Here is a 15,135-nt window from a genome sequence, read left to right on the forward strand (position 1 = left end):
ATGAAAAATGTAAATTTGATCAGAAGTAGGTTTAGAAAATTAAGCTTTTCATTTTGTAATTTTGTTTATTCATGTTATAAAACCCATACTCACCATCCTCACCTCTTACAGTTGCAGCTAACGTCTTCACCTGGTTCATATTGTGATAGGTGATGCATGGTAATCCTTCAGGACGGGGCTGTTAATAGCTGCAGTGTTATTTTGTACATGATCATTCTGTGCTGCACAGGAACAAGAGGGGGATAAAGATGTACTTTTTCCAACTGAAATTAGTTCTTTAATCTCACCGGTAGGATTCATTTGCATCCAAAAGGACGCTTGAGAGAATCTGACATCGTGAGATTAGGTCTCCACCGCTTTTCCAAGAGTCGACCCATTTCACCACACAACTTATCAGCCCTGTCTATCTCATGCACACAGGAACTTCATCTCTACTTCTTAGCTCATTTCAGCTTCCTAAGCTGAAAACTAAAGCGACAACTATGTCTTCAATGCCCCCCTCCCCCCCCCCCCACACACACACACACACACAACACACACACACACACACACACACACTCTCCCCTACTTTATGGGCAAAACCTATTGAGGTTATAAGAGGTAATGTAGCCATCCACCACATGCTCACAGAAGAAGAAAGAAAACCTTTAAACGCTTTGTTTCCGCCACGGGCAGCACTTAGAACTGAAATGATGAATTGTCATTCGGAGTGATTCCGCTGCCAGGTGAGACGAAGCAAGACGAAGACAAACGAATGAAATCAACGCATTAACGTAATTACAACACCGGATGACAATACAAATCCTTCCGCCGACATATTTAGTTTACGCGTTACTGCAGACAGAACACTCGAGGCCACTGAAAGCACCGAGGGCTTCACGTCAAGCGGCTGTGTTTTCATCTCGAGGATTAACTGCTTCTTGTCTTTGAAGAACAATCCAAAGATCACTTACTCCCTAAATCACAAGAACAGGTCTGTTCATGTCAGAGGAAACGGAAGCTCCTCTCTGGAGGAGCATCTACAGCCCTCGTGAGGAACAAGTGACCCGAAGACAGAAGAGACGCCAGAAAAATGTCCTCTGATAGTTCAACTGCTGTCTGCTTTGTATAGCATCATCCAAAGGGTTAATACTGTGTGCTATTGATACCGTCCTGGAGTATTGAGACCTGGCTTCACGCGGCCCATTTAGCAGCCGTTCTGGAGCTTTCAACTGTATCACTTGTTCCTTCGTCTGCACATCGAGTTGGCTGATTGTGAGGGAAATGTAGACGAACAGACGTCCATATTTTTTAAACATCCTGCCCATTAAACAGCCTCACCACCAGCTCCGTTTAGTAGATGTTCTGTTGTCTTGTTTTACTGATACATCTCTTCATATATAGACACACACTAGCTTCACGGGAAGGAGCATCTAGATGGTGTACGTTTAGTGAACGCTGTGTGAGATGGGTCTGTCGTGTCCAACTGTCGAATAGGGACAAGACAAGTCAAGGCCATGAAAGAAGAAGAAGAGAAGAAGAGAAGCCTGTATGAGAGCAGGAGAACGCCATCGACTCATCCACCTGAGGTTTTCTGTTTTCCAAACTCAAACTTCTCTTTCATTTCACATCAACGGTTTTGGCTGGAGGGTGTGCACATGTGTCCTCTTCCCCCTTTTGTCAACAATGCAACAATGCATGCCGTGTCATTTCCTGTCATGTTCTGATTGGTTGGTTTGCGGATGTGGGTCATTGCAGCAGTCACAGTGTTTCTCAGTGGGGACCAAAGCAAAGTGTGTCACTTTAGGACCACCGATGTGAACCAACAGGTTCCTCCATGATGACAGTAAGGTAATGTGTCACTGTGACTAGAGTGGGATACCATTTCATTTCAAAGGTGTCCGTCAGGCATCGTTCATTCCGTCGTCAGCCGTGATGTCGGAGATGAAGAGAATGCTGAAGAAGAAAAGAGAAGTTTGGCAGAAGGCGTGAAGGGATAAGTGGTTGACGGGTGTTTTGCTCTTAAATCCATGGTTGTGGATGTAGACGTGCAGAAGGACGCTCGTTCAAAAGTGAGAGCGGCACCGTGCGCATCATGTGACGAGGAACAACCAATCAGAGCCGCAGGCATCTTCTCTCTTTAGTAAGATATATGGAGAAGTTAATCGTTTTAGTGCTGGGCTACCCAGAGCTTTATAGGATCCGTTTTACGAGCTCTTGCCGTCCCAAAGATGTCACAACATCTCGTTAAAAAAGGTCGGCCAAACCGAAGATGACAAATCAAGCTGTTCAGCTTCTGTGAGGCACTGCCCGGTCCAGGAAATCCATTTGTCTTTGTTCTGACTGTGTTCAGTTTAGTCAGTGAGGCTTTCTGCTGAACGTCTTCGTCTTCATCGTCATCGTCACTGCAGCATTCAGGGTTCTGTCCCATAAGACGGATCCGAGCGTCTGACGTCACAAAGTCCTCCCCGTTCTCCTCCCCTGAAGTCCCTGCAGGTTAATAACAAACGGCGTAATGTCCTTCGCAGATGTCCGCTGTTAATGTTGCTACATGTTATTTTCGCACTGTCTGTGTGTGTGTGTGTGTGTGTGTGTGTGTGTGTGTGTGTGTGTGTGTGTGTGTGTGTGTGTGTGTGTGTGTGTGTGTGTATGTGTGTGTGTGTGTCAGAACTCCTCCAGTTTCCCAAGTGCCTCTGGTGTATTTCAGCGTTTTCCCAGCAGAACCTCAAGCAACATTTCAATCTGCCAACAGGCAGTCTGGGAGATGAGGCGCTGACGATAAACTGCACAAGAAGAAGATGAACTGGTCAAGAGATTTTCTGTGACTCGATGTAATAATAAGACGAGGAAGAGGAGGAAGAGGAGGAAGAAGAATAATCAGTCTCTTGACATTCTCCACACTTCTATCATTTTCCATGTCACCGCGGTTTTGAAAAACAATACGGAAAAAAGCAAATGACCGAGGCCGTAGTCCACGGTGCATGGGTATGTCCATGAGCCAATTCATCTTCTCGGTCACATTAAGCAGTTTCATCAGAGCAGTCTCACGCTCTGCACTCAGAGTCCTGACGGGGGGTCTGTCTCAGGAGACAGAGGAGGGGGGGGGAGGGGGGGACAGCGTTCAGGAACACACCCCCCCCCCCATAGATTCACAGAGGTCGTGGCTAAATCTGATCGTCGAGCCGAAAAGGTGAAAGTCGTCAGATCAGCTGATGGAGTTGGAAGCAGGAAAACGAGAGAGAGAAACGCAGTAATACAGCAGCAAAGACCGCCCGCTATTTAAAGTCTTTTTGAGAATGTTTGCAATGTTCTTGTTGTTGTTCTATTGAAGTCAAAATCACAGTAAAGGTATAAGAACGAAGTGAAGAGTTCTCTCTCTCCTGCACACTGCCCTCCAACATAAACAGCTCATTTAGGAAACAATTGAAATGATTAACAGTCCATTCTCTCAAAAGCATCATCTCCACCGACGGAATCCTCAACCAGGTTCATGCAGTCGGTTCAGTAGGAGGCTGAGGATCAGATCAGGAAGTGCTCATGAGGTCATTGGTGTAGGATGCGGCTGACAGCAACATACAAACAGACGTCAGATTTGAGGTCATCCTTGAAATGACGTTTAGTGACACAGATGAAGTGAAGCATTGCTCTTCACGTTAAGTGATTCTTCACTTTTCTTATATCAAACCTGACTGTAGAACATCCAGTCACTGAGCCATGCTGATTCACTATATATGTGTCTCAGTTTGGGCTCATAATAACGGCTGAATCTAGACCATGGACTGTATATAGGAGGTAGACCTAGTCACCCTGATGTCCTTTTTAAAGCCTAGACTTCGGCAATTTCGCCAATGCCATTTTGAATTTCGTACGTCATAGTTGCTTTACAGTGCTCACCACGGTGTTGGAAAGTTGAAAAACATCATAGGTGCAGCTTGTCCCTTTCGACTTGTTCCTATGTGTAGCCTATGTAAGGATTTAACTAGCGATTATGTAAAGCACTCTGATTTGCATTTATATGAAAGCATTTAAGCATTGTGACTTGCAGTGGGATTCATACATGTAATGTCAACCACCTGCACTCAAGGGCTCCGACTCTAGAAGCACAGTTAACAATGAAGTCAGAAGTACGTGCCGTGTGACATTAGCTTTGTTCCAATGCAACAAAGCAATAAGAAGCGGAGATGGGCTTTGTTTAATTACGGTAATGTATCATTGTTTCTGCTTCTGTAGAAGTGGGCATGACTAAATGCATTACTGTTTGCAGCCTGCCAAGCTAGTCTCACAGAACAATGACATGCCTCCCACGGCTGGCAGGAGCATGTGGGCAGCGTTTGAAGTGAACACAGGAGACGGAGCGGCGCTTTCTGTTAGGAGGCACAACTGTGCAACGCCACACGGACGGGCGTGGGCCTGCACACATCTGCCCATTGGTGCGCTCACACCAGGGCTCTCTTTTATAAAACACTGCGTAGGATCCATAGCTAAATGTGTGCGTACGTTCAAAGAAGGAAATGCACGCACGCCAAAAAATATTCAGATTCATAAAAACGTGTGTACGTCTGCCAGTGAGCCATTTCCTTTAATAAATCCCAAATCAACCTGTAAATGTGTGCAGCTGCTTCGGCCTCACATCCCGCCCCAGTTTCTAAAATGTGCACTATTTCCTACTACTACTACTACTACTACTACTACTACTACTACTACTACAACTACAGCTACTACTACTACAACTACTACTACTACTACTACAGCTACTACTACTACAGCTACTACTACTACAACTACTACTACTACAACTACAACTACAGCTACTACAGCTACTACAACTACTACTACTACTACTACTACTACTACAGCTACTACTACTACAACTACTACTACTACAGCTACTACTACTACAACTACTACTACTACAACTACAACTACAGCTACTACAGCTACTACAACTACTACTACTACTACTACTACAACTACAGCTACTACTACTACTACTACTACTACTACTACTACAATTACTACTACTACAACTACTACTACTACTACTACTACAACTACAGCTACTACAGCTACTACTACTACTACTACTACTACTACTACTACTACTACAACTACAACTACTACCACTACTACAACTACTACTCCTACAACTACTACTTGTAGGAACTATAATGCATCCATTCTTCACTAACATATTTCAAAGGTGCACAGAACATGTGTAAAAGCGTCTGCTAAATGATTGTAATGTAATGTAATGTAAATATTAGTGTTGTGCAACGATTACAATTTATAATCGTGATCATTGTTATGCGCAAAATTCAATAATGAATTCAAAAGTAGTGTATTTTTAGTGCACTTTTATTTTAAAGTACTGCTATATGAACAAAAGTGCAATAACATTTGGCTTGGGTTAGTTCTTGTGTTAAATATGTCCGCTTAATAATAAAACTAAACTGCGTTAACGCGTGATAAAATGGTGGTCGGCGTGAATGAATGAATGGGTTGACTGCTGTTGTGTTGTACAGCATGTCACATACTTCTCACTACCTCCATACGGCTTCACAGCAAATACTGAAGCTCTTTTTCAACATGCACCTCATTACATAAATGTTTTGGTAATTGCGGATGTTGGTTTTGTGTCTGATAAAGCAACGTAGTCACCTTTGTAGAAAGGCCCCTACAGCAATTTTATTAGGCAACTTTACCCCCCCCTCCCTTCAATCATCATTATTTAAGTCCTCAACTGCAAAACACACGAGCATTACTGCCTCCAGGTTGTGTAGTTTTATGCTATTAGATATTTGTGTTAAATTGACATAATTAGCATACGAATGAACTTGTTTTGTTCGGTCACAGTGACCTTTGACCACCGTCACCCTCTGAAGAGAGACGGTGTTCACAATAATGAGAGGGAGACGGACAACCCGAAAACATCATCCAACCGTGATGCAGACTGAGAGAACAGAACAAGTCTTTATTATTATTATTATTATTATTATCTTCCATGTCTGTACTGTTATCCAGCGCTGCTACCACTCCTTCTGTGCAGATCCTGAGTGGTCTGAATGAATCCATGAAGAGCATTTACATAACGGCCTCCTTAGTCTGACACTTAGATGAAGCCAGCATGGTCTGAAAGGGGCTCATGACGGACAGTTTACTACATACTCTATGTGATATCTGCAAGAAAATACAACGTTAAGGCGGTTAATGCTTTATGATGATGACTTCTTGTGGATTTGAGTATTCATCTTATTAAACTCAGGTTCCCTGCTTACAGAGAAAAGACATTTTATATTTCTGGTGTCCTGTATGCACAAAGAACTGTGACACACTTGGAGGCTTTTCAAACATCTTAACGTGTTCATAACCGTACCGACTATCCCAAGAACTGTGGCGTACGATTTTAAAAGCTAAGTTAACGTATATAATGCTGCCGGATGTGTGCAATGCTGTTCGGCACAGATAATGCTCTTTTCTGTGTGCATAATGTTGTCGGGGGCGTGCATAATGGATTATATATGCACAAAGCTGTGCAGTGCTCACAGTAGTGAGCATCTATCTCCAACTCACTGCGATCCAGCGGTGCCACTGAAGATCCTGCCGGGTCTGAATGGAGCCGTAGAGAACATTTATATAACGGCAGCTAATGTCTGGAAATGGCTCATGACAGAGAAGGAAGTTTCAGAGAGAGAATGTTAAGAGCTGCAGAAATGAGGTGCAGCTCAGACTGAGCCAGCGTGATGAGCTCCAACGATGGGAGAGGAGAGGAGAGGAAGAAGCAGCTGGTACCAAACGCCCACCAGGTCAGCAAAACAAACACATTTACTGTGCGCACACACACACACACACACACACACACACACACACACACACACATTTACTATGTGCACACATGTGCAGTGAATGAAGGAACAAAGATGAACCTTTGACATCTGATCCATGTCTGGCTTCAGGGATGACTGACTTACAGAGAGGCGAAGTCCCGCCCCTGCTGGTGGACCACAGTGAGATCTTAATTCAGAATCAATACCTATGAGGTGGGTGGGGAAGTTAACCTATGAGGTAGATGGAGAAGTTAACCTATCAGGTCAGGTGGAGAAGTTAACCTATGAGGTAGATGGAGAAGTTAACCTATGAGGTCAGGTGGAGAAGTTAACCTATGAGGTAGATGGAGAAGTTAACCTATGAGGTGGGTGGAGAAGTTAACCTATGAGGTAGATGGAGAAGTTAACCTATGAGGTGAGGTGGAGAAGTTAGTTTATTGATAAAAGCAAAAAGAGAATAACTCATGGAAGGATGGAACGTGCACGGGAGTCGCTCTTTACTTACTTTAACACAAACCACAAAATAACATTGAAGAAAAGAGTTGACTCTTTAATGAAATGATACGTGACAGTTTTGAAGTTATATGGATCCACCCACGTGTGATTTTCGCTTTGCATTCCTTAATGAAACACAACAAATACAGCAGGACTATGTTTCCCTTTGATTGCCCCATGAGAGCGTCTGAGGAAATGACTCAGGAGATGAGTCATGATATTAAAAGGGAGGCCAGATAGATGAGCCATCCTGTCAATCACAGTGAGATGGGGGGAAATTACTCCAATTTACAAAGCCTCCATCACCAGCAGACGAGTCTTAACTATATTTATTCCATTTTATTTGATTAAATCGGAAATCTCCCTGAATCACCTTAGAATAAAGACGTTTTCTTTATCTGTGCTTTTCAAAAGTGACCCTCTTGTTGTGCATGTAACTTGTGGATTTCATTTTATTTGTATTCTTTTTAAAGACGTCTGTCCTTAACCTCCAGTCCCAAGGGAAATCTATGTCCAGTCCCACAGCAGCTGTAGGTTAAAGCTTCCAGCTAACAGAAACAGACAAACACATATTTAAGCACACAGCTCCCATGCAGCAGTGTCGACTGAGGCCAATTTATGTGACAAATGAGCCATCATTCACACCCATTAATCTCTCCCTTAATGTGGCTGGCAGGTGTGCTGTCAACAGGCGCTCTGTGGGGACACCATTTGTGTTGCTCCTCATTATTTTCTCACCTCCTCCCCAAGGCCTGGTTAATGGAAATATGTACTTTTAGTTTAATCGGGGCAAGTTAAAGAGGACCTGTCCAGAACGTGTTCCGGCTCAGCGGGTAGGAGTTGTGACCGGGACAGCCGGAGAGCTGCAGAACATGTGACTTATGGCATTCAACCATCTCATTACCTGGCGGTGGCTGTCAGCTGTCAGCTGTCAGCTGTCAGCGCGCACACACACACACACACACACACACACACACACACACACACACACACACACACACACACACACACACACACACACACACACACACACACACACACACACACACACACACACACACACACATATATATAAAACACACACAAAACACACAGATATACACACACTCACATGACTTTCATAAGTTAGTATCGCTACAGGGCTCCAACACCAGGAATAAGAACGGACTGTGTGGGTGACTGGCAGATGTTGGCAGTGTGTGTGTGTGTGTGTGTGTGTGTGTGTGTGTGTGTGTGTGTGTGTGTGTGTGTGTGTGTGTGTGTGTGTGTGTGTCTTCCTCAGCCAAGTCAAATGGGTGAATGGCTGTTAGTTGTTGGATGGACTTGAACGTTGTGAGCATGTGGATGTAGCTCATGTACCTCACTGCAGGTCACTGTACAGCACATGAGTATATCTACAACTTACCAAAAGTTAACAGAAAACAATCAGCTGACGTAATCAAATAAATGAAAATAATATGTTATGACAAAACTCAAGGTCCACTTACTACTTTTGTTCTGGTGCTTTTAGCCACGGGACAATCATGTTCAATAATTAAGATTCACATCAGTCCAGCTGTTGTCCCCCCCCCCCCCCGCATTAAACTATGTTCCACCATAACAGCTGCTGCTCATGCGACGGTCACTCAATCTATCTTTTGATTCATCTTATCCACTTCATGATTGATGGAGAAACATCAGTTACGACCTGCTGAAACGTCTGTCTGGCATTGCTGTGAATGAAACACAAGAGACGCATTTGTTGTATTTATATTCTCTTTTAATATATCTTAAAAAATGGATATACAATCTGAGAAACGGTTGAGGACGTGAAGAAGAACAAATTGTTAATCTTCTCCTCCGGCCCAAACATGGCGTCAGCCCAAGCAGAGATATGGTCGCAGTAGCATCCTGGGAGCAATGAACACCGCTAACTGCCAAATAAAGGACGTGTGACAAGTCAGAGCATTAGTAAGGCTAACATTGAGCACAGAGGACAGAGGACAGGAGGCCACCGCTACCACGACAAGGAGCCGCCATGGAGATGGGCAGTGACATTAGCCTTTAGGTGTGAGTGGTCCAACACCATGCTGGAGAATACCACACCACGCCCACATTCACGTTCACCACACAGGTTATTGTGTCATATTGTGAGGGGCTTTATGTCAGCAGAGAGTCAGTGTTCCTGTTATTCTGTCTACCTTCACCTGGAACACGCTAACGATGAGCTGCTGAACCCTGGGCGGACACACACACACACACACACACACACACACACACACACACACACACACACACACACACACACACACACACACACACACACACACACACACACACACACACACACCCTCTCTTTCTACCACACATACTAAATGAACACGCAGTTTATGGCCAAAATCCACAATGGCAGTGGAATAGCAGCACCTACTCAAGTTCACCAGCAAGCTGACGAGTGAGCTAGCAGGCATCGTAGCAAGCAAGCCAACTGTCTACCGAGTGAGCGACTCGTTTACTTCCGGTCCGGAGTGCAACACCTCCAACGTACGCACACTTTGTGTAAACGTCAAGAGCGACGCACAACGGAGGAAAAGTCCAATGACGGTTAAAACGTAGTCGCCACACAGAGAAAGAGACGTCCAGATGAACTCTGAGGGTGAGAAGGTGATTACAGTCCTAACAGGGACAGTAAGTTCTCTTTGTTCCATATTGCAGCACGATGACAATGAGGTGAAACAATAACTGAGGTCAAAGCGCCGGCTTTCAGCTTCAAAGGAACCCTTCACCCACAACATGAACATTTGTATATCGGGAAAAATAAAGACGTTTTCTTCAAGAATTCAAGTCCTAATTCTAGGACCATGATCACAAATATACAGAGCGATGACGTCTCGTTGTTTAGCTGCTGAATGCTGCCCAGCTAGTCGCTAACTGTGAACGGTGAGCATAAAACAAAACTGTAACGTTCTGTTATGGAGGACTTTAAACTCAGTCATTGTTTCACCTAAAACCCACTGAAGTACAGAGAGACCACAAACAGAGGGCCATCGCCATAGAACTTTGACTGCACTGTGGTATGAATGAACCTCTCCATCCTCAACGGAGAGAGAGGTGTGTGTGTGTGTGTGTGTGTGTGTGTGTGTGTGTGTGTGTGTGTGTGACACAAATGGGACTGAAGGAGGAAAGACAACTAAAGGCAGTGAGGAGAGGTGAAGCTGAACACAGTACAGTACATTTGGCTGTGGTTTCAGTAGTCGTACTTTATCCCACAGGAGCTGAACACTAAACAGAGAAAGAGAGAGAGTGTGTGTGTGTGTGTGTGTGTGTGTGTGTGAGAGTGTGTGAGTGTGTGTGTGCGCACATGCAAGGAGAGCAACAGAACGGACAACGCGGTCATTCACATGCTGTGTGGTGGAGCTGGCGGTGTACAGCATGTGTTCACTGCAGGATATGTGTGTGTGTGTGTGTGTGTGTGTGTGTGTGTGTGTGTGTGTGTGTGTGTGTGTGTGTGTGTGTGTGTGTGTGTGTGTGAACTCATGCATTATTCTCTTCAGTGACACAAACACAGCAGGCACTGAAACAGTGAACTGAGAGCAACAGATATTCCGTCTCTTCAGACAGCTGAGTGACACTCAGTTTCCCTCGCCGGTCGTTGCCGTGGCTCGTCTCCGGCTCAGGGACGCCTCGGGGGAAGCGGCTTCATTCAGTGGTTTCGCCACAATGACCGGACGCTGTGGTCAGCGGGACGCTTGATCTACTAGCATGATTAAAGCGCTGTGTTCTTTTGTATGCAAGTCTTTACTCAAACGCATCGTTTTTCTGTTTTCTTATTTTTCTTCTTCTTCTTATTTTCTTCTTGCAATGTGGAGCTTATTGCAATCTCGAGAACAGCAGGGCAGCACGGGGAGAGTGAAAGAGTCAGCTGTTGATTGACGTGTGTGTGTGTGTGTGTGTGTGTGTGTGTGTGTGTGTGTGTGTGGGGGGGGGGGGGGGGGGGGGGGGGGGGGGGGGGGGGGGGGGGGGGCAGGTAGAGCAGTGTGGTTGTTGTTGTTGGGGGTGCAGGCTGACTCAGGACGCCCCGTCTATCATCTGGCGTAGCGCTTGATGTAATCTTGAACCTTATTCCGAAAGTCCTCCTGGATTAGAGAAAGTAGAGAGAGACGTCATAACAGAGACATGGAGGAGTCACATCTCACACAAAGTGGAAAAACAATATAATCCAGCAGGTCAACAACGAGACACTGATTCATCGACGAAGCACAGCGCGCTCATCTTTGGTCAACTCCCCAATTAGTGAGCCGATTTAACCAGGAATCACTTTAGACACGTTAAAGAATGACGCTTTAGCTTTAAATTTGAATTTTGAAAGCATATACACTTTTGCATATTTGACTGGGTTTTTGTTTAATTTAATTGCATGTTGATGGTTCAGAGAACAGCTCATCCAGTGTGAAAGAACCACACTTCATCTTATTCATGATGTCTGTCATTAGAGCCGTCTAGCGGTTCCTCTCCTATCAATCGTGCTTGGCTTCTTTCCATCCCTCCGTCGCTCCCTTCGACCCTTCCCTCCTGGTTACATCTGGCCTCCTTCCTCTCCTTCCAGCCCTCTATCATTTCCTCCGCTCTGTCCATCAGTTCAAGCCTACGTGTATTTCATCTTCGCCCACTGGTTTGTGTCTAACATTCTCTTCATACTTCCTGCAAACTATTCTTTGACACATGTCTACAGTACACACACACACACACACACACACACACACACACACACACACACACACACACACACACACACACACACACACACAGTCATGGATTTGGTCAAAGGCTGCTGTTAATTTGCGCTGCAGCAGCTTTCCCCTCTGAAAGGATTTCCTTTATTCCATCTGTACAGGAAAGAGCGTGGCTTAGCAGAACTGCATTGTGGGTCGACACGTTGTACGTCACGGGAACTGTCGGAATCGGTCGCACGCCGTCTTACATGCGAGTGTCCCACACCGACTTCAGCGCCCTGATTGACGCCACAGCTCCGGGGGGGGGGGGGCTCACACTGCTGGGGCTTCAGGAGAGACTCAGAGGACGTGAGAAAAACCGAGTCGGAGAGAGAGAGACGGATGACGGGTGACAGGCAGGAATGCTGAAGAGCTCCAGCAGCGGTGACAGCGTCCACAGCAGGGTGATGGATTGGCCTTATTGCCGCTGAGGGAGCGCTCCCTCAAGGCCCTATTTTAATGGGGGTTTACGGGGCTCTCACAGACGCTTGAGCTACGTTGGTTTATTCAGGTAGGCCGATGTGTGGGACGACTAGGCTTCATTTATTCTGCTACTGGGAGCTCAGAGACATGTGAAGCTTCTAATAATCAGATTTGTTGCAGTTTGAGGTCAGTGATTCAATTAATTCAATATTGTTTTTAAAGTCAGAGCTCGGAGGCGAGGCGTGTGATCAGCGAGCAGCAGATGGAATACTCAAACATGTGTTATATATTTTAGACTTGAAATGGACCGTAACAACACATTTATAGTAAATATCTCAGCCGAGCAGAGGATTGTGGGTCAGAATGCTGGCTGGTTTCATGTGGACGCAGTAGGTCATCCTGGTGTTTCTGGCGCACTGCATTTGACGCCCTGTGTAGTGGGACATACCAAGTCTTTATCACACTTTAAAATGAAGGCACTATGGGTTCTGAGAGTCTACATACAACGACCACGCTGACGCTCAGCTGATATATACGGTCGACTAGGGTCACCATCTCAGTGTAGGGTGTTAGCATGCTAACATTAGCACCAAACACAAAGTACAGCTGAGTCTGATGGGTGTTTGTTAGAGATTACTGCATATTTAATGGAATGGTATGGATTGTTGAACCGATTATGGCAGTAGGTGGAAAGTTAAAGTTACAACGAGGAACTTTGAGTTTGTTTTGAAACAGTCTGAATGTTATACTGAACGTTAAACTGAACGTTAAACTGAACGTTAAACTGAACGATATACTGAACGCTATACTGAACGCTATACTGAACGTTATACTGAACGTTATACTGAACGTTATACTGAACGTTATACTGAACGTTATACTGAACGTTAAACTGAACGTTAAACTGAACGTTAAACTGAACGTTATACTGAACGTTATACTGAACGTTATACTGAACGTTATACTGAACGTTATACTGAACGTTATACTGAACGTTAAACTGAACGTTAAACTGAACGTTATACTGAACGTTATACTGAACGTTATACTGAACGTTATACTGAACGTTATACTGAACGTTAAACTGAACGTTATACTGAACGTTAAACTGAACGTTAAACTGAACGTTAAACTGAATGTTATACTGAACGCTATACTGAACGCTATACTGAACGTTAAACTGAACGTTAAACTGAACGTTAAACTGAACGTTAAACTGAATGTTATACTGAATGTTATACTGAACGTTATACTGAACGTTAAACTGAACGTTATACTGAACGTTATACTGAACGTTATACTGAACGTTATACTGAACGTTAAACTGAACGTTATACTGAACGTTATACTGAACGTTATACTGAACGTTATACTGAACGTTAAACTGTACGTTAAACTGTACGTTATACTGAACGTTATACTGAACGTTATACTGAACGTTATACTGAACGTTATACTGAACGTTAAACTGTACGTTATACTGAATGTTATACTGAATGTTATACTGAGGCCTCGATCCCCGCTGGGAGCCGACACTGACGCCACGCTGCTGGAGGCCTACTGGAGGGAAGGGAGGCACGCAAGAACCAGAGCCAGGACTAGAACAGAATAGTCCGTCAGACCCTGCCTGGTGCTCAGATAACACTACCTCAAACACAAAGGTACAGTTCCTCGTAGTACGCCTCTCAAGAAGGACCACCAGAGGCTAGTGTCCATCTTCTGGGCACCATGAATCTTTCACAGCAGTCCATCCGACAGCTGTTGCACCTCTAATGCTTTCACATGTTGCTAGTCCTGACGGCACTTTGTACAACATGAATAACTCATTCAAGCTAGCGTGCATCCATATGCAATATGCAGTTAAAGGAACGGAGAAATATTTCCATTTTAGGAATGGGATATACAATGGGGTATACACACACACACACACACACACACACACTGTACACACACACACACACACACACACACACACACACACACACACACACACACACACACTGTAGGCTGTAGGTGTTTGTGCTTGTTGGAGATTATCACTTTTTCCCCTTTAAATGTCTATTTAGTGAAACAAGAAGTAGAAACCTGGTCCTCTTCAAAGGAATGCCACACTGTGTCCATCTGTCTGTGTAAACATGGAATGGTAGTCGCCGCTCATCCACCCGTCTGTCTCTCGGCAACCTTTGTCGACCCAGCTGTCTCTTGTGAGCTTTTGCAAACATTTGCGTGAAAATCCACGATAAACGAAGAGTTAAACAGCCCCACCGTACAAACAGCATGCCACTTATAGAACGAGGGAGGAGAAGGTTTGCAGGGCACTATCAACGCTATCAACGCTATCAACGCTATCAACACTATCAACGCTATCAACGCCGTCTCACACACATTTACAACACACATTTACAGGATTTCACTTCCTTCTCTCTTACAACAGAAATCTGGCTGAGACTGCGAATGACTGGCGTTCATTAGTCTGAAGACTCAGAGCACAGCCTGCAGTCGATTACAAACTTTTGCACAGCTTACTTTTTTTCTTCTTGGCTGTATTTCACACCGCAGAAGGCAATTAATTCTCCTCTCCTCCAGCGGTCTGTGCAGGTACTCAAAACATGTAGCGTCGTCTGAAGGGAGGGGATGCAAATTAAACCCCGCGGGTGAAAACG

At 44.7% G+C, this 15,135-nt stretch overlaps 1 protein-coding gene across 1 annotated transcript in view; it reads right to left on the bottom strand.

Moving 5' to 3' along the window:
* Window positions 1-9,035: 9,035 nt before the first annotated feature.
* ube2f (ubiquitin-conjugating enzyme E2F (putative)) overlaps window positions 9,036-15,135 on the bottom strand; it is a 35,973-nt gene continuing 29,873 nt past the window's right edge. Inside the window, exon 10 of the mRNA XM_068736656.1 lies at window positions 9,036-11,413. Within this exon, the coding sequence (XP_068592757.1) occupies window positions 11,363-11,413 (51 nt within the window). The 3' untranslated portion in view covers window positions 9,036-11,362. The remainder of the gene's footprint in view (window positions 11,414-15,135) is intronic.

The sequence above is a fragment of the Cebidichthys violaceus genome, unplaced genomic scaffold (genome assembly GCF_023349555.1).
Source record: "Cebidichthys violaceus isolate CVI_PGR_0920_01 unplaced genomic scaffold, fCebVio1.0.p SCAF_71, whole genome shotgun sequence".
Classification (NCBI taxonomy): Eukaryota; Metazoa; Chordata; class Actinopteri; order Perciformes; family Stichaeidae; genus Cebidichthys; species Cebidichthys violaceus.